Source organism: Ischnura elegans, chromosome 2, assembly GCF_921293095.1.
Source record: "Ischnura elegans chromosome 2, ioIscEleg1.1, whole genome shotgun sequence".
NCBI classification, from domain to species: domain Eukaryota; kingdom Metazoa; phylum Arthropoda; class Insecta; order Odonata; family Coenagrionidae; genus Ischnura; species Ischnura elegans.
Genome location: NC_060247.1, coordinates 109,325,618 through 109,350,086, shown reverse-complemented (window position 1 = coordinate 109,350,086; position 24,469 = coordinate 109,325,618). Strand labels below are relative to the sequence as shown.

General features: G+C 38.2%; 1 protein-coding gene across 1 annotated transcript in view; it reads left to right on the top strand.

The window, feature by feature from the left end:
- Nucleotides 1–24,469, top strand: part of LOC124153232 (protein glass-like) — a 70,475-nt gene that overhangs the window by 15,294 nt on the left and 30,712 nt on the right. The window contains exons 2-4 of the mRNA XM_046526330.1: nt 4,032–4,095; nt 17,904–18,134; nt 22,284–22,632. Coding sequence (XP_046382286.1) covers nt 4,094–4,095; nt 17,904–18,134; nt 22,284–22,632 — 582 coding nt within the window. The 5' untranslated portion in view covers nt 4,032–4,093. The remainder of the gene's footprint in view (nt 1–4,031; nt 4,096–17,903; nt 18,135–22,283; nt 22,633–24,469) is intronic.

Sequence of the window (24,469 nt, the reverse complement as noted above, 5' to 3'; positions counted from 1 at the left end):
CTAACCTTTTTCCTTTTATCTCACCATAGGTATAGAGTAAAACTAGCGGAAATTAAATTTAGAGCATTATTTCTAATAGCAAAGAAAGACCTCAATTTTCTATGGGTAGACGGGAAATTAATACTACAATAAGTTTGTCGGAGGAGTAGCATTATCGTTTGGAGACAGTGCAGTTTGAAAATTTCTAGTCCTATGAAACTATAATTTTTTAATGCATGCATATGTCAGGCATTTCATTTTTAGCGAAAATTTTTGAAAACGCTGGAGGTCATTAATATTGTTTGCAATGATCAATAAACGGCTCACTCCTACAGGAAATACATTGGTGAAATGAAGTCGATTATTATTATTAAGAGATTAAATTAATTCATCAGTTATTAATATCACTCTATAGTTATTTCCACTAATTTTATATCTTTCTTAGTTTTATTTTTATTTATAACCTTGCGCCGGAAATATTAAACACTTATTGTAAATTATTTCATTCATTTCTCTTCCAGAAATAAATAATGCCGACGACTCGGGTAACCCTATTTCTTTTCAAATGATGTAGTTAAACAGTTAAGGTGGCAAATTTATGAGCATTTGCAGGTGACAGATCGCTGTAAATCTAAACTCTGAAAAAACAATTGTTTAGCAATAAAAATCTCTAAATAATGTCCACAATGTTTAAAAAATTCAACACAATTTCATTGCTCCTTTAATAGTATTTGTTAGATCCACTTGTCATAATGTCTAAGGGTGCTTTCGCTCGAGCAAAGCCATCCAACTACAAGGATCTACGTGCTTAGTACCTCTCAAGGTTAGGAGAACACAAATAATTTCTACACACACAAATTTCCACCTTCTTTTCCAAAAAATGAGACAAATATGCTAGTAAATTCATAGATTAAATACCACGATTCTATTGTATTACTATCAATTTATTTAGAGATAACTTACGGATAGGCATTTATAGGTAAAATAGATATTACTGTCTGTTATCCCTAATACCCCTGGCATATTTGCACATACTGTAACGCATTGACACGTTTCGATGCTGCACACCGACTCTTCTTCGGTTAAATTCAATCCCTCATGATGAATCGCGATTATTTTCGAGAATACATGAAAGAATTTGGCATTGAAACATTTTTCTTGAGAACTGGAATCCGAGTTTGACAGAAAAAGATCTTCCATACTTATCGCCATTTTTTAAGTATCTCATCATTAAAAAAAAATCCCTATCCTGTTGAGAATTATTAACAGACAAAATAGGACATATATGTTTTGGCTCATAAATATACGATAGAATACTAGGTAATAGTAAAAAGAATACTAGGGAAGTGCGACGACAAAGTGAGAGAAATTAGCTACTTTCCCTCGTTAGACCACATTTGGAATACGCTGCCAGTGTTTGGGACCCTCATGATTGGAAAATAGGCTAAATCTTTTAGACAAATTCAAAAGCAGTGTCTTTTCTGACGAAGTTAACCATATCTAACGGACGCCAACATACTACGGAAGATCAGATCATATAAATAAGATAAGAGAGATAGATTGCAGAACAGACAGATTCCGAATGTCTTTTTTTCCACGATCAATAAGAGATTATAACGGCAGTAATAGAACTCGTAAATAGATTGCATGACTTGTAGTGTAGCCTACTAACCTATGTAAAACTTAATGCATGTTTCTTAATTCAATTATTATTTCTAACAGCATATAGTTGTATAGTTTGTTATTATACGGGACGTTTTTTGGACGGTGTGGTGTGCATGTGGGAGTACAAATGCATGCTTCATGCTGGTGATTGATGACCCCCTGCCAAACACCCTAGAGGTGGCTCGTAGGGTATAATGTAAATGTAGATGTAGAATTAAATTTGGAAAAAATGCGTCGTAATGAATTTCTTGAAGAAGAATAACGTCCTACAACGCAGCTATATTATTGGGGGAGCCAAGTAGAGACTGTTGAATCCCTGAAATATCTAGCAGTTAGACTCAATAATGATCTATCGTGGAATAAACATATTCGAGAAATAACCGGTCAAGGTAATCGTAAAATGGGTTTTATTAAAGGAATATTAGGACAGTGCGACGACAAAGTGAGAGAAATTAGCTACTTTTCCCTCGTTAGACCACATTTGGAATACGCTGCCTGTGTTTGGGACCCTCATGATTGGAAAATAGGCTAAATCTTTTAGACAAATTCAAAAGCAGTGTCTTTTCTGACGAAGTTAACCATATCTTACGGTCGCCAACATACTACGGATTATTTCTAACAGCATATAGTAGTATAATTTGTTGCATGTTGGAGTCCAAATGCATGCTGGTTATTGATCACCCCTGCCAAACACCCTAGAAATGGCTCGCAGAACTTCCCAGAATTGAGAATGCCATTGTTCAGCGTGGAGCGAGAGGCCTTTCCTACCCCACCCCCAAGTTGCTGGATGCAGCGTTGCCAAGTCAGAAGGGGACTTTTATCGCTGATTGGAAAAAATTCTTAAAAATCATCGTAGAAAGACGATCAAAAAACGCCCGTATTCCTGGTGTGATCAAGAAGACGATAAAGCCAATAAATTGTAGATAGCACTAAAAGAATTGTAAAATGCAAAATGTACTACACGTGGTTCAGATGGGTGGGGGCCCTCCCGGTGTTTTGGGTCCATCCCTCGCGAGCTCGGGTCCCCGAAAAGGGTCGGATTAGGCTCGAAGTCGAGGTTGGACCCTCATTAGCGCGGCTGACCGTCGGTGGTCCCCGCGAGAGCGACATTAACCGCATTATCGTTTGGAGACAGTGCAGTTTGAAAATTTCTAGTCCTATGAAACTATAATTTTTTAATGCATGCATATGTCAGGCATTTCATTTTTAGCGAAAATTTTTGAAAACGCTGGAGGTCATTAATATTGTTTGCAATGATCAATAAACGGCTCACTCCTACAGGAAATACATTGGTGAAATGAAGTCGATTATTATTATTAAGAGATTAAATTAATTCATCAGTTATTAATATCACTCTATAGTTATTTCCACTAATTTTATATCTTTCTTAGTTTTATTTTTATTTATAACCTTGCGCCGGAAATATTAAACACTTATTGTAAATTATTTCATTCATTTCTCTTCCAGAAATAAATAATGCCGACGACTCGGGTAACCCTATTTCTTTTCAAATGATGTAGTTAAACAGTTAAGGTGGCAAATTTATGAGCATTTGCAGGTGACAGATCGCTGTAAATCTAAACTCTGAAAAAACAATTGTTTAGCAATAAAAATCTCTAAATAATGTCCACAATGTTTAAAAAATTCAACACAATTTCATTGCTCCTTTAATAGTATTTGTTAGATCCACTTGTCATAATGTCTAAGGGTGCTTTCGCTCGAGCAAAGCCATCCAACTACAAGGATCTACGTGCTTAGTACCTCTCAAGGTTAGGAGAACACAAATAATTTCTACACACACAAATTTCCACCTTCTTTTCCAAAAAATGAGACAAATATGCTAGTAAATTCATAGATTAAATACCACGATTCTATTGTATTACTATCAATTTATTTAGAGATAACTTACGGATAGGCATTTATAGGTAAAATAGATATTACTGTCTGTTATCCCTAATACCCCTGGCATATTTGCACATACTGTAACGCATTGACACGTTTCGATGCTGCACACCGACTCTTCTTCGGTTAAATTCAATCCCTCATGATGAATCGCGATTATTTTCGAGAATACATGAAAGAATTTGGCATTGAAACATTTTTCTTGAGAACTGGAATCCGAGTTTGACAGAAAAAGATCTTCCATACTTATCGCCATTTTTTAAGTATCTCAGCATTAAAAAAAAAATCCCTATCCTGTTGAGAATTATTAACAGACAAAATAGGACATATATGTTTTGGCTCATAAATATACGATAGAATAACTGGAAAGCTTTAATACCTAGCTGTAAACCAGTCCCCGATGAATTTCTGGTTTCACTCGATTATAAGGCATATTTCTTTGGCATTGATATTCAGCGCATACAATTTTACATACTTACTTGCAGGAGTCATCCCTTTGGCGATCTAAGATTTTGAACTTCTTCGCCACAGCCCCTCCACATCCAACATGTGAGTAAGAAACTTATGCTAACGAGTACGTACTGCTAGCCTATTACCTTCATCGTATAGAAATTCATAAAATTCCATTGTTAATTCCCCACACCTCACCTTTTTCCATCCCATTTAGGCATGTAATAGATTAATTCAGTCTTTATCAAGACGCTACCCCATATAACCTTGAATTTCCCTGCATAATCTCAAATCAAAACTAACTGGCAATTTTTTTACAAATACATTAACATTCCTTTCACGACCGGTTTCGAAATATTTTGTGATATCGCCACCGTCACAACATATGTCGAAACCGATCGTTTACGGAATTTAAATTATTTTTGGAAATTTTATAATAAGTTTTAATTTTCTAATATGCTAGAGTTCCAACAAATTAAGCCTGAATCAAATATCCATGTTCCAAGCATTGTTTGTTTAATCCTCCAGTAATATTTAATAGATAACATATTTTTGCCATAGAACATCTATTATTAATTTAAAAAATTCCAAAGGAGAAGAAGAGATTATGGATGAATCAACGACTTCCTTAAGGCTGGCTAAATTATTGATTTCACTTTTGAATGCTAGATTGCCTTTGTATCACGCAATTTCTGAATTTATACGGAGTGGTTACAATTCATTCAATTAATATAGGCTGGAAAATTTCTATTGCCATCGATGTCTCTCAATTTCTATGTCTATTAGTTATTCATAGCTCCCTTTCGATATTAAAAATCTTCAAAATGGCGCTATTATTAAGAGAGAGTCTAAAAAATAAAACACACATTTTCAAAATCTAGACAAAATAACAGTGCCTAATTTTCTCTCTTGTGAAACACAAGTTTATGTATCACCACGCAATAAATTTAAGGGTTTCCAGATGTCTCATGAATGAGTTGAGGTAATTATTTTTACGCTCTACCTCATATTTTCCTGCAGATACAGGGAAATACTCATGACGAAAAAATCATTCGCACCGACTTCATTCAGTTTCAATAAAATGCCCTGTAATCCCAGTTGTCGATACATCTCCCAAAGGGACTGAAGTGTTCGCGCAGACCGCGACGCCATCCGCTACCCACCCTCGGAGACCGCAGGGGGGAGGTCGTGCGGGAATCACTGGACGGCAGAGACGAGAAAGACGGCACGCGCCTCCGGAATATCGCTGAATCCATCTCCTTTACCCTTTGCCGACCGCCCCCTGGGCCCGCTTTCATCATCCGACAACCCCCGTCTCCCATCCCCACCCCCACTCCCCATCACTCTCCGGCCACAAAGATCGACCGTCGCACGCAAACAAACATGTTCCCGTGACCAAACCGCGCACAGATTAGCGGCTGGTTCTCACATATTATTTTTGCCAACCCATATAATCGGGGTGGTCAGCAACGTTCTCAAGAATCGTTCGGGTATCTCGGTCGGTCGGTATCTCTTAACACTCCAGATTGATGCAGAACTTTTGCAGGGAGTTTTCGAAAGCACGAATCATTAAGTTAACGTGACTTCGAGTTCACTCGGTGACAAAAGATAACGATCTCTTATGACAATGGGGTCCTCCGCTAAGACTCGAAATTGCTATTTTCATTTAAATAATTCCGCAGGTGGATGGGAAAGAATATGAGGAAAATAATGAAAGAAACCAGGAGATGGTGAGGGTGAATGACTTACCCATCAGCCGTATTCATTTATGTCTTTGATTATCCAGATAATGATGCTGAGATTGATATGAACCGATTTCAATTCCCCGATAACGCTTATTACTTCATTTCCTTTGAACTGTGCTTAATTTCCTGCTATTACTTAGAAATAAATACATTCCCAGAAGTGAAGCAGGAGACTGTACATTTAAAACGAAAAATAAAGTCTTCATCATTCAGCCATTTTCTGAATATGAAAATTTGCAAAAGTTTCCACATACTTTTCATGTTTTAGTGACGCCATGATAATTTTGGTTTCATCAATTCGCTCCGAGAGTAAAGCCGAAGACTTATTTAAAAAGAAGATATATTTTAAAAAAGGAAAACATTTAATTTTTTTAATCTCAATAAAAACTGGCACATAAAAAAATTGATAATAGATCTCATTAGCGTAACCCAGCAATTCGATTTCACTCGTAAATGTCACCCTTAAACCCTGCCCGCATTTCATCGACCATTTATTCACTTACGCGCGGTTACTATTCTCCCCGCGGGCAATTGAAACGAGAGAAGACTGACACGTGTACGTGAGAGGGGAGGGGTCGCTGGGGAAGGGGGAGGGAGTGCAGAGGGTGAATATGCATGTAGGGGAGGGGCGCGGTTTCCCCCACCACCGCGCCCCACGTCTATACTCCGCAACCCCTGGAGTGGTAGGGGGGCGATGAGATTTTAAGTAGATTACCATCTCTTTGCTCCGCCTTATCTCATCTCTATTCCATAAGGGAATCTCCCACAGAGTAATGGAGACGATAAGGAGAAAGATATACATACGCGAGTATACCTCAGGGATCCCGGTGATTAGGTAACGAATGAGTGTGGGAAATTAGTGGGTGAAGGTGTAACCCGAAACCAGATTGCTTTTCCCGCAAGGGAATATTACAAGGGGATAATACACGAGGATAGCAGCAAAAACCCTTTGAACGCGCCGCGCCGGAACAATAACCGCTTCGATGTTTCCTATGTGCCGATGGGCGGTCAAGGAGCTGAAAAACATATGGTTTTTGAGACGGGAGAAAGCGGCCGCAATTGCTGCCCGCCGCGCCCATTCTCTCCGCTGGTGGTCAGCGGTGATCGATAGCACCGTGAGAACATAAACGGGGAGAAGGGGAATGTTCATGCCTGCAGAAAATAAAGCGAAGGACGTAATCTCGTATAGGATTTAACCTAGATGTGGAAGTTCCCGCAGGACCATGTTAAGGAAGTCCTCTTTATGTTTGGTAGTAGTAGCATTGGTTACTTTGGGTGCGTTGATATATATTTAGGATCGTTTTTTCCCTTTCAATACATGGTCTGGTCATAAAATCACATTTAATTATCGCCGACCTCGGTGGCGGCGGGGTAAAGTCCTTGCCTGCAACAGGAGTTGTCTCGGGTTCGAGTCCCGCCTAGATTGGTTGGCCCTACCAATGGCATGGATACGTTCGTATACGTTTGAGTGTTCCGTTAAAAACCCCAGTGTAAAAGACCAATGATGCTGTTTCCGGAGGTACAGGGAAAAATAAAAAATAAATATAAATAAAATAAAAAAGTAAGTCATTGACTTTATTTATCCCCTACTGTTTAATTAAAATATTCAAAACAATTTAAAACATAGACTTTAATTTATTTAAAACTTTTCCTTTTGAAAAGGAAATTATTATCGTTGTAATATCGGGGAAAATTGCTTATGATGGTTTACAAAGCCCCGATTGCTTCGTGTTCAAGTCGAAACGGCAAGTATTTATTGCACTCCATCAGGATGAGTCGTATGCTCTGAGGGGAATCGCAATACTGACACCTAGGTATTTCCTTGACATCCGTGAAGAGATAAATTTGCATAGACTAGACGTTCGGATTAGGGTTGAACGAACAACCACCAATAAATTGATAAAAAATATTTCTTCGCAGCAGAATGATATTGGAGGCCCTGGTACACCAGTCACCACATCAGACAAGAATCATTGCCAAACAACCACCAAATTATTCAAATACATCCTCAGCTTTGAATCACGAACATCCAGAAGTGTAATCTGCATGAAAACGTTCCCGTAAATATCGCCTTTCCATTCTAAAAAGGGGTCCTTGAAACCAACTTGAAGAACCTTAATACTCAGAAAATCTTTTGTACTCACCTCATGCCCAAAGGTCGTATGAAATTTATGCACAGAAATCAATCCTCATCGAAGACTTAAAGAGCATCATCAAAAGCTGGTATTCCGCCTCTAAACCGCGCAGCATCCAAAAGATTGGTCCAGACAGACCAAAATATCAATTAAATGAGGGGGAAAATTTGTAAGTTGGCCCATAATGGCCTCAAAAACGAGTATTTTTTTTATTTTAACAGCCAAGTTACACTATCAAAAACCAAAAGCCATGCAACAACAGAATTGACGCCAAAAATTAATCAAATAAGAGAAAAAGAAAAGTGGGCAGGTTCGGTTCATGCGTTAATACAATTTAGGTACTTACTGAATTATCGTTGGTTTATTTTATTTTTTTTTTTGAAAAAATAGACTTTTTCAATAATCTTGCGCGCCGGCAACATTAATTAATTGCAATAATATTCCCGAAACCTGTGCGCGATTTTGGCAAATTACTTGTTAGATAGCACAGGGAGGGAGGAAATCAATCTGCGCCAGCTATTTGTTTGACTTAACACGTAAATTCATAAATACCTCATTAATTCTTGGGGTTAATTAAATTCCAAATGGGAACGATAACAGTTTTTTATTTATTTAAGAAACATAAACATTCCCATTTCTCCAATGATACTCTATCTTACGATAGGTTTTCAACTCACGTGTAGTGCCTCAATGCGTTAATTAACAGCAACTTAGTAATACAAAATTAAATAACTAATAAAAAATAACATGTATGGCTAGATTAATTTTTTCTAGGACCTCCAGTGTGCAGCCACCCGCCAAATTAATGCTTGATTGATAACATAAGAGATAAATAAGATAATGCGGCTCTCGGGCTGAAAACTTTTTAGATCCCTGATATACAGAGTAAATTAAATGTATTGCTTACGACAAAACAATACAAAGTACCGAAATTACTACAATAAGACAATAAGAAAACTGGGCAGGTTCAAAGGAGAACCTGCGCTGATGAAACCTTCATAATTATATATTATTTCATCGCTAACTTTTCTATTTTTTTTATAAGAAAGAGATAGTAGAAAGTGAAATTTTCATAAAGGAGTGACAATAAACAATAAATGCCATTTATACCTGAATCCGATATGAGTATAGCAACAAAACGAGTAAAATGATACCCTGATTACAATACATACTTCACCCTTGATGGCGGCGGGGTAGAGTCCTCGCCTCCTCAAACCGAAAAGTCGTGGGTTCGAGTCCCGGCAGGTTAATTTGTCCCTATCCAGGGCATGGATGTTTTCGATCGTCCGACGTTATTATTTGTTACATTTCTCCCTGTAAATGCCTTAAATGCCCTGTTTTCGGGAGAATGAAGATGAATGAAAATAAAGAAAATAATTAAAGGGGTTGAAACCGGTCAAGGTTTACCACAAAAAGTGGAACATACAAAGCATGATTTTTATTCAGTTATTGTTCACGGATGAGACGAGCTTAAGAGATATAAATGGAAAAAATCGGTGAATTGACGGATCCACACGATCAACCACGACCATAGTGTCCCCCTACGCCGATGAAACCCTTGTAATATCGCGGGGAGCAGCATGGGCTCTCTCGTGGTCACTTTGACGGCAGATGAGCGGGAGGGAGTGGCCAGATAGGATGGGTGGGTGACCAGGGTCCGAGGAAGCAAGGAAGCACTTCGATGCGTCACGAGGAAACAAAGCCTACTGTCCCACTTTCACGGAGCGAAACGATGTAGATGTCATTTTCGAGAAAAAAATCAAAATATCTTCCTCTTCGCTATAGCTTGCTTTATTTTCTATTGGCACCTCGGCCCGACCATCCACCTCAGGCCCTTAAGGTATGGCTTACAAATTATTGATTTGAAACTGATAGAGAATATCAAAAATAAGCGTGGACTACGTGGACGAAGTTTCGGAAAACCGCCCAATTACATAGGGATCCGCAATGAAGGATCCCCAGGGAAAAAAAACATAATCCTTAAAGATAAACAGAGAACGACGTAGCAGCAAAATAGTATTGCCCTTTGCAATTAAAATATACTCTCCAGAAACTTCTCACTCAATATGGAATAAAAATGGACAATTAAGTATTTTAAGAGACACTATAATAAATTGTAATGAAAAAGAATAGAATTGAAAGGCGAATAAGTACAACGCAGGGTCTTCTTTATTAATAAATATTGCCATTAACTTTTCATTCACTAGTATTTGTATTGTGGAACCATAGGCATGCCCCTTTTTCGCCTTTTCTTAATCCAAACTCTACCGATTGCCGTTCAAAAGGGCTTTTGAAGCAGTTGATCTCAAAATCGATGAGATTGCGCAATCGTATTCTTGATACTCGCTCGAAGTTCTCGTTCAAATAAGCTCAATTATTAATTGTTTCAGACAAGATAATCGCAAATTTTCCTCCAAAATTAATTATTTAACGTCCTCAAAAATCCAGAGTCTTAAATAAAATGTGAAAAAGAATAGACGCCCAAGAAAAACCGTTTTTAAAGTATTTGCAAAGTGGTTCCAAAAAAAATGATTACATTGCCATAGATCAGTAACTAAGGAGAAGCAACCCCATGTTTATGGACAAAAACATTCTTAAAATTGTCTTACCTACCACCTCCAGAAGTATTGAAAATTCCTCTTTTCTCCTTCGAACAACCAAGTACGTGGCAGCACCTTACTTAAACATATTATATAAGCAAAAAGATTTCCCCCGTCACTCATATTCGATTGTCTTCCATATTTTCGACCGACGCTTTTTAAACTTATCTCATCGAACTCTCTTTTGAAACTTTTTAAACAGCAATATCCATTTTGATATGTAAAGAACTAACGCTACAGTCACCTTTTGAGGCTCGCATTTCGAGCAAAGCTAACAGCTATACCTTCGTACTAGCACTCATTAAGATGTCTTGGTTCGCTGGGAGGGCTAAATATCGTAAAAATACACGGTACTCATGACAATTGCATAATTTCCCTTTGGCATACGGCTGAATTCTACTTAAAATTTTACTCTACATAATAGAATTAATCGATAATTGAAAGTGTTTCAATCAGTTAATTTATTTTTACGAGGGATAAGCGACACACCACGTTTTCTTAAACCTATCATATTGAAGCCGAATTCGTTCTAAATCAAAGTCGTTGTTATGGAAAAAAGGCTTCGGAAAAGAAAAACCACATATCGCAAACGCATAGGTTGTTCTTGGAACAGGAAATATGGGTGAGGGATTTGATGAGTTGAAGCTGAGCAGTCCTCCTGAGTCATACTACGACTTCTTCAACGAAAAACTAAATAAACCGAGATTTTCTCAGAACTGCATTTTTTTCCTCAATGTCGTCTGCCGATCCCTCTATAGCATCCAATCGACCTGCTCTTTTATATATATTTTTATATAGTTGGAATACGAATATCTAAAGAAGGTAGGGCCTATTTAGGTAAAATCAAATATTTTTGCCGTGAAATGCGCCAGGACAGCAAGGTGGGTCTAAACGGAATTTGTTTAGCTTCCTTCACCAAAAATTGTTTCTTCGTAGCTTGTTTATCATAAGTTAAAATCTGTATTTATACTTTTTTGTGTACATACATTTTTTTAGAAATTATTTTTTTTATTATTCTTCCATCATTTTTTTCTTCTTCCTTAACGCCAAAAAGCAATTGATATACCATTTTTCAATTAAAATTTGGAAAATTTACATACTTTGTATATATATATATGATTAATACTTGATTTAATAATAAACTTCAATTGTTTAAAAATTACTTAAAGGCACGTCATTACTTTTGCAACAAAATGAGAATATCTTGAAAATGTGATTAGGCTAGAAAAATTGGGTATGTCGCAAATTTAAAGTGGGGAGAGTATATAGTTTTCGAATTGCAATAACTATAAACGGCACTATTTTAAATTCCGATCGGCAGTACTTAAGAGTGCCTCTCAATTTCCCACTCGAAGGGATCGCCAACTTCGAGATGAGAAAACACCACAAATTCCTTCTTTCCTTGAAAATTCTTGAAAAAAGTGTAAGCACCCTTCATTTAAGATAGCACTCTTTTCAATAATCACGTCATTTCTATCGCGAAAATCAATAAGTTCCTTCTCTCATAAATTCAAAACAGAGTTCAGTCACACACATCAAATTACAAGTATTTTTCAGCAATATACGTAAATATAGTCCCTGAAAAAAGCACGTTTTCAATCAGAATGTGACCTAAAGGAATTTCCTGCTTAAATATCCTAGTAAAGTTACCAAATTTTCCCTAGCTAGCATAATAATATTTTAAACATGGATAGGATATTCTCAGTTAAGTTCCAGGAGACCAGCGAGAATACAGTTTTAATATAGTTTTTAGATTGGCGATAGCTGATGTGAATAGAGAAAACATTAAACGACACAGGTATTCTAATATTTTTATTTGCAGCACTAATTTTTAGGATGCTTTTACTGAATAAATTATAGGAATAAGCAGCATATTTATCACCAATTTCAATTTTAACTTCGTCCTTCATTCTTACTCTTACTGTGATGGAATAAAATCCTGTATAAATTCTTATCCGTATTAAGGTGAGCCACATTTGCTTGAGTGATTCAAAAAATAGGCTAAAAAATAATCAACTTGTGATACATGAAGATAATTGGGACTTTATGCCTACAAAATTAATATTCAATTCATTAATACTTCAGTACTAAAGAAAAATATGTAAAATTTTGCTTTAAAATGTCCCTACGAGCACCAATTTTTGTTTACAATTTTTTTCCAAATTGATATTTGAAGATAATTGGGACTTTATGCCTACAAACTTAGTATTTAATTAATTATTGGTTCAGTACTAAAGAAGGTATGTCGAATAATTTGCTTTAAAATGTTCCTAAGAGCGCCAATTTTTGTTTACAAATTTTTTTGTTATTTTTATTTTATTCAAGCTGATAAAAACACAAGACTCCATCCAGAAAACATCAAATTTTAAAAAAATAATAGGCATGAAGACCTGCCAGTGTGATTTGATGCGGTGAGCAAACGCATAATACGACAGAGGAAAACTGAAATGCGTTGGCAACACGTATACAGGAGTGGGATTGACGAATTCCGTAGAAATGCTACCGATTTGTTCGCTGAATGATGAGAGCAGCGAGCCCGTCGGAAATATGGAAGCCATTTCGAAGCGGCAGGAAGCATCGGGTGGAATTGAATTTGATTTCTTGGGTATAGGGGAGGGGGTGGAATTGGAGTGGGGGGAGGTGGGATCGAAAGTCGCCCATGGTGGGGGTGGAACGATAACCTGGGAAAAAGATGCAGAACGCCCAACGTCAAAAATTGCGGATAACCTCTAGCATAGATGACAGCCCAGATGTACATTTCCGCAATTTTCCATACCAAACGTATAATTCGTCATAGGATGTCTTTCTTAGTTTGAAATGTAATAAGCAATATAAACTCGTCTCTCGAATGAGAGTTTTGTAATAACGGTATCGTAACTGTAGATTCTGTGCAATACGAGATTATGGAAATTTATAATGCTAAATATTTTCTTCCTCTTTATAACCTGAAAGGCATACAACCAGGAATTTTTATTATTTTGTTATAATAATATTTTGAAGTGAGACAAAATCTATTTTATCTAAAAATAAATTGAAGTATAAATTGAATTGAAACATTCTGGAAGGAGTTTTTGCTTGACAGCCAAATTGCATGAGGTTATATGCACCTTAAATATGAACTTACGATTGTAGTCAGTGTTTCTTCGATTATTTCTTACTGTTTATATTCTCTGACGAATAAAAGATTTCTCGTGCACGAGTGGCATGAGAATATATTTTCTTAAATCTTTACACCACATACTACCGAATTCTATACTTAACTGCTGCAATTTATGACAAATACTTGAAAAAATAATCTTGATTAGTACTCTGTTAGGTGAAAATTAAATTATACCAAAACTACATTTAATATATCCTATTATACAAACTGTGCTCCAGCCAGACAGAGATATCTCATCCCTTTCCGCGATTCACTGCATACGTCGGATTATTTCTACATCTCAAAGGAATATCTGAACAACCAATAAACCAGAGCAAGCCCATTTTGGCTCTAAGCAGAAGGAAGAGAGAATAATATCATATTATTACCTAATAAAAATTTCACCAAAAATTGTAGATTCTCAATTTTCCATCCTGGTCAAAGGAGTTATCTACAGCATGTTTTGATGCCCCACTAAGGCTGCAGGAATGAATTGACCTTCTATCTCTCTAGGTCATGGCGTATGACATACACAAGGCAATTATGGTAAAATACGCTAGTTCCCTCAAAAATAGCGATCAATACGTTATTAGGATGCTTAAAGTCCTTATCTATATAATAATCGCTGATAAATCTTCATAGCTTAGGTTTGTTATCAATGAAATGGAGACTTGCATAACTAAAAGGAAATGAATATCCCGCCGGGAATTTTGCAACATATTCTCTGTCCTTAATATTATTAAATTAAATTTTATGCTGATGCTCTCTTCTGAGGGAAAAAGGACGCGTAAGGAAATGAAGAGGTAAAGTCCTCATGAGGTCATGATTAAGGGAAGAATTGCCCAAACGAAACTGACTTCGCTGTTCGCTTTGGAGGCTGGTACCATAAGATGAACCGGCCGTCTATTAAACGATCGATGAGGCTATATATAAATATTTCTGCTCAGTTTTTCAACAAAGGTGAGGATATGTGAGGGTAAAGCTCACACCATGCTGAGCCACAGGCGTCAAGATTTCACACATTCAGGATAGGGGAGGGAGGGCAGTTCATTTGGCTACCTGACTTCGTGCAGATTTTTTGTTGAGGATTTGCTGAGGCTTCACTTGCGATTTAAGCCCTGAGTCCTTCATTTATCGGCCAAGCGCCCTATCCATGTGGCCAACGTCCTACTCATGCTCAAAATTCCACAAATACAGTGGAATAACATAATTTCATTTAATTCTCATTTAATTTATAAAAATAAGCAGAATATTAACACAAGCCTATCCTGGCTACTCTTATACCAAGTCTAAGCTAGGATTTAATACGTAAACAGATATGCCAGTTAATAAGCATTACCATTAAGGTAGTGAGTGCCAACACCAAACCGGACCAATGACGTCACAATGTTTATATTTTCACCTAAGAAACCCATTTATGACATGGTTGTGAACCAGCTGTGTCGGATTGCTCGGCGCGACTCAAGATGAGTGTGACGCTAGTGGCCGAGGGAAAACCCCTCATGACTCTCATTAAATATTTTTGATGCTGGGATCATTGTTTCGCTATAGCAGCGCATATACTGCTTTACGTGATAGAAGCCTCGTAAAAAAAAACAACAAAGTTATACTTAACAAAATGGCTTCGACTTTGCCGCCAGATCCTTAGCACGCCGAGAGGCGGCATACGTAGTTATCTCTACTTTTATTCGTTTAAATGAGTGATTGGACTTCCTCCGAAAATGAAATCAGATCCACTGAATGGTCGCGCCGGGAGAACCGATGAAAAGATGAGAAACCCCCCCACCCCCTGTGTGTGCATGGGAACCCCCCCTCTCGCGTGACACATAACGATTAATAACGGAAACCTCACAAGATGAACCACGCCGCGCGCGCGGGGAAGCCAATTGCGCGAATGGAAATGGAGAAGGCTGCCCCGTCGCCATGACAACCTTTGGCGCGGGAACGGGTCCACCCCAGCGCCGCTCTCTGCGAACTAGGAAGGTTGTGGGGGGGTAGGGGGTTGGAGGCTGATATGCTCCCGGTGAATTCATGAGTCTTTTGAGTGTATGTGTGCGGGCCTAAGCTGAGGAGAGGAAACTGGGGATAAGTCAGGAGAAAGAGGGCTTCCGTTCAGGCGAACCCAACGGAAGCCACAGTAAACAATTAGTGAGGGAAGCCGCAAGGGATGCTGGGTCCATTGTGATGGTCTCTTCTGGAAAACCACTATCCCCTGTATACTCCCACTCCCACTTTAGCGTGCCCATCTAGAGTTTCCTTGGGCATCCCTTCTCAAGCCAGAAGCCCTTGACTACACTATCCTGATCGGTGATAGCTTTTTTTCCTCATTTAGTCTCAATTTTTCTATGAAATCGCTTCACTAATTATACTTCTCCCGCTTACTTTGGCTTGATACTAGCATACCTCGCTCATAAAAGGTATTCTGACCAGATAACCAAAGGTTGATTATAGTTTATCTCTGTATAGAGGTAGAGAAAGTGTTGCTTTATATTTTGTATTTTTTTAAATATCGCCTCTTGGCCCCTTTCATGGTGGGGGTCGTCAAAAGAATTGGTTATCACTCCGTAGAAATCCTTCACTGTAATTTGGGCAAAATTAAAACGCAAAATCATTTAAAACAAACTAAATGCAGCAACTTTCAGAGAGTTCCATCTTAATTGATTCAGACCATCTCTAAAAATACTTTATAACAAAACTTTATTCGCTTATATAGAGCAATTGGTTAATCATTATGAATTAAATTTATAAAAGGGTCATTATATAATATCATTTTCCATTAAGTTTCAATGCAGCAAGTAATACGACTGCGGGGGAGAAAAGTTTAGGATCCTAAGTCAAAATGTATCACTATAATAGTCTATTTTTAGAATAAGGAAAATGAATAAAATTGAAGGGAACAGATAGTATCATAACTGAACCTAATATCCTGGAATTATAGAATATATTTCAGCTTTCCTAACATGCTAATGCTTGATGCGTATGGAATAAACTGAGGGTAAATATCCAAAATAGAAGTCATACGTACCATGCGGTTTTATGTGTGATTCAGTTATCAGAGCAGAGATGATAGAGAACATATGATTTCCCTCAAAGTTTTCCTTAAAATTACAATGATAAAAAGGTAACCAGAAATTCAAAAATTTGGTGGACTTTAATGTGCCCGATAATGAAATCCAATTACGAGAAGGAATTACAATTCAGATTATAATTTTAGCGTATGTTCACTTATTTCTCGAATTGGACACGAGGTCAACCTGGCGTTTCTCTGTCCATTAATATGACATTCAAGCATTAATATGACATTTATTAGAGAATAATTTATAACCGGCTTCAAATTTCCAAACATACCTACTTGTGATATTGCTAATTTTTACTTCGAAAAGTGATATTTTAAAACAAATCACTCGTACTGACAGTGACATCTTGATGAATGAGAAGGAAAACATATGAATATCAAAAAGGGTGGAAAAAAGTATTTTCCAAAAACATTCTCCTCAATAATTCAGGATGAGGTAGCGTACATTTTTAGCATTCGATAATTTCGCCAGCTCTCCTCCACGACTCTTCAGGTGATGACAATGTCGACTTCGCGATACTGATTTAACTATACTGTGCAATCGAAATCCGGAAGATGAACCCCTTACCACGATAATTTGCGCCGCATACTCAGACAAAGCATCTTCATAATAAATTTATTTGATTCAGTCATTTCAAGAAGTTCAATTACATTTTATTTTAATAAAACACTCTCATATGTAGTGTGAACTATATAAAAGTTTAATTATCTTAATAAACATGTGTTTCATGTTGTCGATTATATGTTTTTATCTCTCTACCTTGCATCGTTAACAAGGTCATGTTTAATATTAACTTAATTAATAGTTTATTATTATTATGACTGATTGTGTGTATTTAGCTTTTCTTTCTTCCTCTCTCTGCCTTCTATTGCCTCCTTTCCTTTCCCTCTCTTTACCTTCCATTAAGTGTAATAACATCTATGTAAATGATTAATTATCATAAAAGTGAGTCTTACTTCATGTTTTCTAATTCGTTCTTTCTTTCCCTCCCTATGTCTCATCTCCTTGATCACCTTGGTCCCTCCTGCCATCCCTTCCCCAAATACATTCTCCACTGCTCCGCATAACTCCATCGCTCTCCATCCTCTATACATCTCTCGACCCCTCTCCATCCTCTGCAATCCTCCCCACGGGACACGGCGCCGGGGCACCTGCGCGCCTTGACCCCTCCCTGCCTCGCGGGGGGGGCGTGGCTTTTTCGCGTGGCGCAGGTACTTAAACATGGATGGCTGTTACGTGCCCAACAATCCGCACTTCGGGCTGGAGGCGTGGCCGGACGTGGGCGTCAGCATCGGCGGCGTCGGCGGCATCGGCTCGGCCTCCATCACCACCACGGCCACTTCCGCCTCGTCCTCCGACATGGGATCCTTCTCGTTGCCGACGCTCGACCTCGAGCCCCTGCCCAGCCTCTTCCCCTTCTCGCCCTGCGCCGGATCTTACAAGTGAGTGTGCCCTCCCCTTTCCTCTCCGCCATTGTTCGCCGATCCACCGAACGAGTCACACGGACGACAGATCCGACCGCGAAGTTGACCTGTGCGCCGCCGACGCCGAGTCGGCGTGATTCTCCGCCTGTCTCCCGCCGGATAGACCTGTTCGCCTCTGACGACTTCAATACCACATCGTGCTGCCCGTGCCAGAATTGCGCAGAGGCGTTAAGGCCTCAGCGCTTTTTTAATCACATTCAGATCGCGAATCCCAAATACACTAATTAGTGAGATATTATTCCTCGTTCGATCAGCTTTCAGTTTTTCTTCCATGACTTGTTTCTAGGACTCACAGTACTTTTTAAATTACATACTCCTGGAATTAATTCATCAATTCGCGGGATTCTCAAATACAGAAGTGTGACAATTGAACAACTTGTCCACAACGTGCCGCTGGCATCGTGATTTAGGTAGACCCTCTTGTCTCCCGCAGGATAGAACTGTGCGCCGTCGACTACTTGAACATACCGCGCGGCCTGCACCGAATCTGAGCGTCTTGGCGACTTTCACCGAGCAATTTTAGACAACTTCTTATCTTGAACCACACAATTGAACTCGTTTCTAGGACATTGATCCTAATTCGCTAGAAATTCAGCGTTCAATTTCTTGCACTTTGCTCGCAAGGCTCATTATAAATACTTAACACTTTTCCAAGACACTTCATGAACTTTGCAACTCGTTTCACGACTTTTCGTGATCTCTTCAAGGACAGAGCATGAATTGTACAACTTTTACACACCACGCTGCCGAGTCGGTGTGATTTAAGTCACATCCCTTATTCTGCTCCAGGATTGGTCGGAGCGCCCCAGACGACTTGTTTATGCTGCGTCGCCTGAATTAATTTCCTCCTCATAGGTCAAAAATTTGTGCCGCATACATCAACCGCAGCACCGCCGCACGCCGCAAAAAAACTACATTGACGTTGAGTTCAGATCGAGGAGCTGGCGATACTAAGAACATTTTTAACCAACGCTTGACCTGGTTCCCCGATTTTGTCTCTCATAGTTCAATTCCTAAACGTAAGTGAACGAGTCGAATCGTAATATTATTGTGAACGCTGGAGCGTCGGAAACATAGGACACAAAAATCGCGGCCGGAAGCCGCCGCTGAGGACCAATACTATCGGCGCACGGGTCTGCTCCGTGGTAACCACATAAGCGTTGATATTCTCCCTTCGACTAGTTATTCTGATTCCCCCACGCGCTTTCTATGAGGATGTATGGTGCTCAAGATATGGAGTGCTTCTCTAGGAGGTGGATGTCTTGACGCCAAGGCACCTCCGGCTACTGTTCCACCAGCTATAAGGTTTATAATGGGTGAGTTCACTTGGCTCTTTCTTTTATATTTTATGACATTGATCAATTTACTTCTTTATTAAATCTTTCACAACTCATAACAACAACATAAAACTTTGTCAGCTCATTTTAAAGCGAAGTATGGGCACCTCGTGTTGAATTACCTATTTGCTATCTTGCTCTCTTCCATTGCACGCCTATTCGTACGATATATTTTATATTTAGCAGATAATTAAAACATCCTGAATCCATGATGGAAAATTTCTGCGGTGATGCAACATTCAAACTGGGAAAAATATAGGATTTTAGCATTCTTATGTGATTGAAACGATCACGTAACGAAGGACAGAAGTCGATAAGTGAGTTTATAATTGCGATTAAACTGTTACTCAGATAGCATATTCTCTTGGATAGTTGGATTTGCACCTTTTATTTAGAATATACATAGTTGTCTTTTTCCAATGTGTTATCATATTATTATGAAATGCCGAACATAAGTATATATCATTTGATAAGCACTGATTTCTATGCTTCTGAGATCAGCGTGAGTTAAATATTAAATTTGACCAAGTAATTTCTTGACATCTTATTCCTATTTTGAGCAATCATCCTTCTTAGTCTGAGGAATGAAAAATTTTTTTTATATTTAAAAATTTTTACGCTGTTCTTGCAGGAAAAAACGACTGCTCAAAGAGAAAATCTTTTTGAAATCAGGCACTTAAAGTTTTTATTTATTTTCAGGACGCGTACACCGCAGGAAATAGCATGTAAAACAGGATCTCGTGCGTTTTCACGGGGAAAGTGTTTTTCCTTTCATAGCGTCCGCTACCTTGGGTTGATTGATTTTGATTTATTACAACTTCAATATTTGTTTCTGAAATATCGTTCTTTAATCATTTTAATCTAAATCAACACCGGAAGAGTTAAAGAATCGTGGATTTTTTCTAATCTCGGCCTATGAGATGGGCAGGAATAAATCTTTTGGAATACAATTAATTAATTTTTAATTTTAAATAACAAGCAAATGCGTGATTGCTTTGGAAAATTAGATAATATTAGAGTTTATCTTACATTTCAGCATACCGTTCTGAGAAAGAGTACTACAGTTTCGCAGTTACAAGAAAACCTGAGAAATCAGATAGGCCAACTTAAAAATTTTCTGGTACGATCAAAATATATTCATTAAATAGTGAATAAAATTTTTTGCTAACTCCTAAAAAAAGTGCTCTCAACGACTTGGAATACGCTCATTTCATCCGGACACAATTAATTAAATTACAGAGTATTACTTCTTGAAATAATGCATTATTAGATTTGTTTAAATTTGGTTTTATTGAAGGAAGAACATCAAGCTATATTTAACCGACGGCTCCCTCAGAAATTACATCGCATCAACCAGATAGATGCTAAAAGACTTGAAATTCAGTATTGAAAACCTTCTTAAACCTTGGAAGTACTCCAGTTATTCTCTTTTTAACAGCCAATAACACTAGGTATTATGTTGACATATGATTATTTATTTAAATAGGATTAAATCTCAGTCCAGAATGATTTTCTCAATCGACAGAAAACCGCGAACAAATAAACGTTCATTACTCCCTTCAATCTTCCCTCCGCTACCCTGTGAGCGCTGCCAGAGCACTCAGGCTTCACCGAATGCGGCTGGTTACATAATCATAAGGATATCGTACTTCTTTACTGCGGCAGCAGGTTCAAAATTATGACATCATCTACCTGGATATTTCTCGTATTACTTCGTCACTCGACATCATACGCCTACCACTTATGCTATAATTACTCAAATTTTTATGCTAGTAAGTGAATGCAGCAATTTTTTCTGCAAAGTATGGTCAAAAATATTTTCTTACCAAACATCCATGTGGGTACTTTTACTCATAGAATATTGTCCACCTGAAAGGAAATTTGCTGAAATCCATTCCGACAAATTTGTCAGTGACTCAAGTAACATGTGTGATATTTCATCAAATTTATAAGCGTCACGAAGCATTCAAATATTCTAAATCTTTTGGAATTTTGGACAATTAGTGGTTACCCATGTCAAGAAAAATATTAATGTGTTATGCTGTCCTACTACCCATCGCGAATATTGCCGTCCATAAAAAAGCCTAATTTCATTCATTCTGTGGAATACGAATATTTCCAGCTCCACCTTACAGCATACCCTGTGATCAATTGCAATCTTTTGTAGAAGTAGAGCATCCGTTCAAAACTAACTTGGAACAGAAAAATTTACTGAAATATGCTCATTATACGTTAGTGTTCGTGGATTTCATTTTTTTCAAAAGTTTATTAAACCATGACGTGCGCACATAATTTAATATTGCCATTTTTCTACGCTAATCATATTTCTTTCTGTATTTTTCTTTTTCTACATGTGAGTGTCATTCGTGATTCAATTTTTGTTTCTAAATTATTCCTCTGAGCAACAATCGCCTGCATTCCTCATGATTGACGCGCTCGGATTTCGTAACATCATCATCCTATCCACGAAAGAGTTAATACATTCCGTAGAGAATAGCTCGACAAGTAGGTGATGGATCTAAAACAGAAAAGCACGGGTTTCTTCATTTAAATTATTCTCTGGTTTCTAGCTGAGTGAGTATAATTTTTTCTCAGCTAGAAACCCGCGAATAATGTATTAAATTAATTTGCCGAGAAAAAACGAAATCTTATGTCGGTTTATTTTTCAAGCTCTCGAAAATTTTAAAAACTTATTACACTAGCCCAACTATTTACATAAATGTTCAATGCAGTGATTTTTAACACGCCTTTTTTTCTCCACCCCCCGCAGAGACTTCCCCTCGCTCAAAGTGGAGAAGCAGCCGCACGACGTGGCGGACGTCCTGCTCTCGCTCAAGCACGCCGTCGTGCACCCGGGGCAGGTGATGGGCGGAGGAGGCGGCGGCGGGGGCGGAGGGGCCATGGTGGGGGGCGGGGGCGGAGGCCTCGGGCCCATGGCCGGGGGCGGGGGCATGTGCATGGGCGGCGGGGGTATGATGGGCGGGGGCGGCATGGGGGGCCTCTCTGGACCGCTGTCCCCCCCCTCCGGCTTCACCTACGGCCAGCAGCAGGCCCCGCAGCAGACGGCCACGCACCAAACCACGCCCACTTCGCTCTCCTACACCGTGCACCCGCATCAGGTGAGTGGAAGGAGCCAAGAGCGAGCGTATTTTAAGGAATTTTCCTTATGCGAGACTGAAAAAATACTTTAACCCCGTCCACGACTCCAAAAACCCGTAAATACTTAAAATTTGGGTGCTCTATGGCTTTAAACCTTTGACTTTACTTCAGCCGACTGAAAAAGTGGGCTATTTACAGGATCCTGAGTCATCGAGCGAAAGCACTAGACCTTTACCCATTTCACCTCCGCCATTCACCTCCATGAAAGTGCAACGACTGTAATGCCCAAAATAGGTAAATAGATTTTCACTTATAGATGAAATTAAAAAATGTGATCTTTTCACATAAGTTACCACACAATTCAATAATATGCGAACCTATATTCCTCTTGTAAAGATATAATCCTCATTTAAATTAGAATTCCCGATAAATATAAATAACATTGATGACGCGCACATGATGAAAAAAATATCAATTTTTGATTACGCCTCTCCCCAAAGTCTTCTCATGTCTTCAATCACTTGGTTTTCCCATATTAATATTGGTTTTCCCCGAGGACGTCTTTCTTCAGGTTGACCTCTCCAAACCCATCTCATCAAATGTTCTTACTATATCGGGCATACATATGTTGGAATACGTGGGTCATTCTCCCATAATCGTTCAAAATTATGTCCGTGAGCTACCATAAAAAAACCAATAATATTAAAAACAAAACTAAACTGGCTTATTATTTTATAAACCCCTTTATTACTTTTAGTCAAAAATTATTTGAGGAAAAAAATTATATTTCCCAAATTCAATGTCCACAGACTATAAATCGTCATGTCCAGGGACAGTCCCACACAGAGTTTCGAAGGGGTGTTTTTGTGTTAACAACTTTTACTAAATAATTTACTATAAAAATCTATCATTAAACAAGTTACAACAATATAAAAATTCCAAAATAGTCTCTTGGGTTGTTTTTATTTTATAATATTTATTATAAGATAAAAAAGCATTTGTCTTACACAAAAAAACTACCTAATGTCCGTGGACGTACAGGAAAAAGGGGGAATTAATCATAGAAGATGGTGGCAGCTTTGAACAACCAGTGTGGAGAGAAGGAGGTTGTTAGCCATATTGGATTGCTTGAGTTTGTACTTGGTTTAGCGAACGTTTTAATGCTGGAAGAAAAAGTTTGGTTCAGTTTGTTGAAAGAGCTAAGATCATCAGTCATGTCTGTCGACAAGTAAAAAGAAGTAACTCTACACTTTTTACCATTTACAATTGAGATGTCTTTTACGGCTATAAGATACAAGTTCAATGTAGTAAGGACGGTGTCCTAACCTATTTTCAGTCGCAGATATGACTTAAATTAGAGGAAAACGTCATATCCGTGGACGTCATGTCTGTGGACATCATGTCTGTGGACATCATATCCGTGGACATCATATCCGTGAACTCTGCAGTCCACGAACGTTACAGATGGTAACGGACATTACGATACACTATGACTACTTGCAGAATACGTAATTATAATAAAACAAACTTTTTCTCTTGAGTAAAACATAATATTCCTCATCTGCTGAGGCATTGGACATATATATTATGTCCGTACACAACACTAACGTAAAAATTAAAAAAAAAACAGTTTAAATATTACTAACGATCTCTGCCATACGTCATTAGATTTTATGAATGACAACCTTAGTTACACTACACTGGTCTCATAAAAACAATTTTTTTATTTTTCCTGTAGAAAACGTACGTTTTTGGGAGAATGGCCCACGTATCCAGGGATTAATTGACTTCTGCATTAGATTTATATTCAATCTCCGTAGAGATTATGATTTTTCTGAGTACTATGTTGCCTTGAAG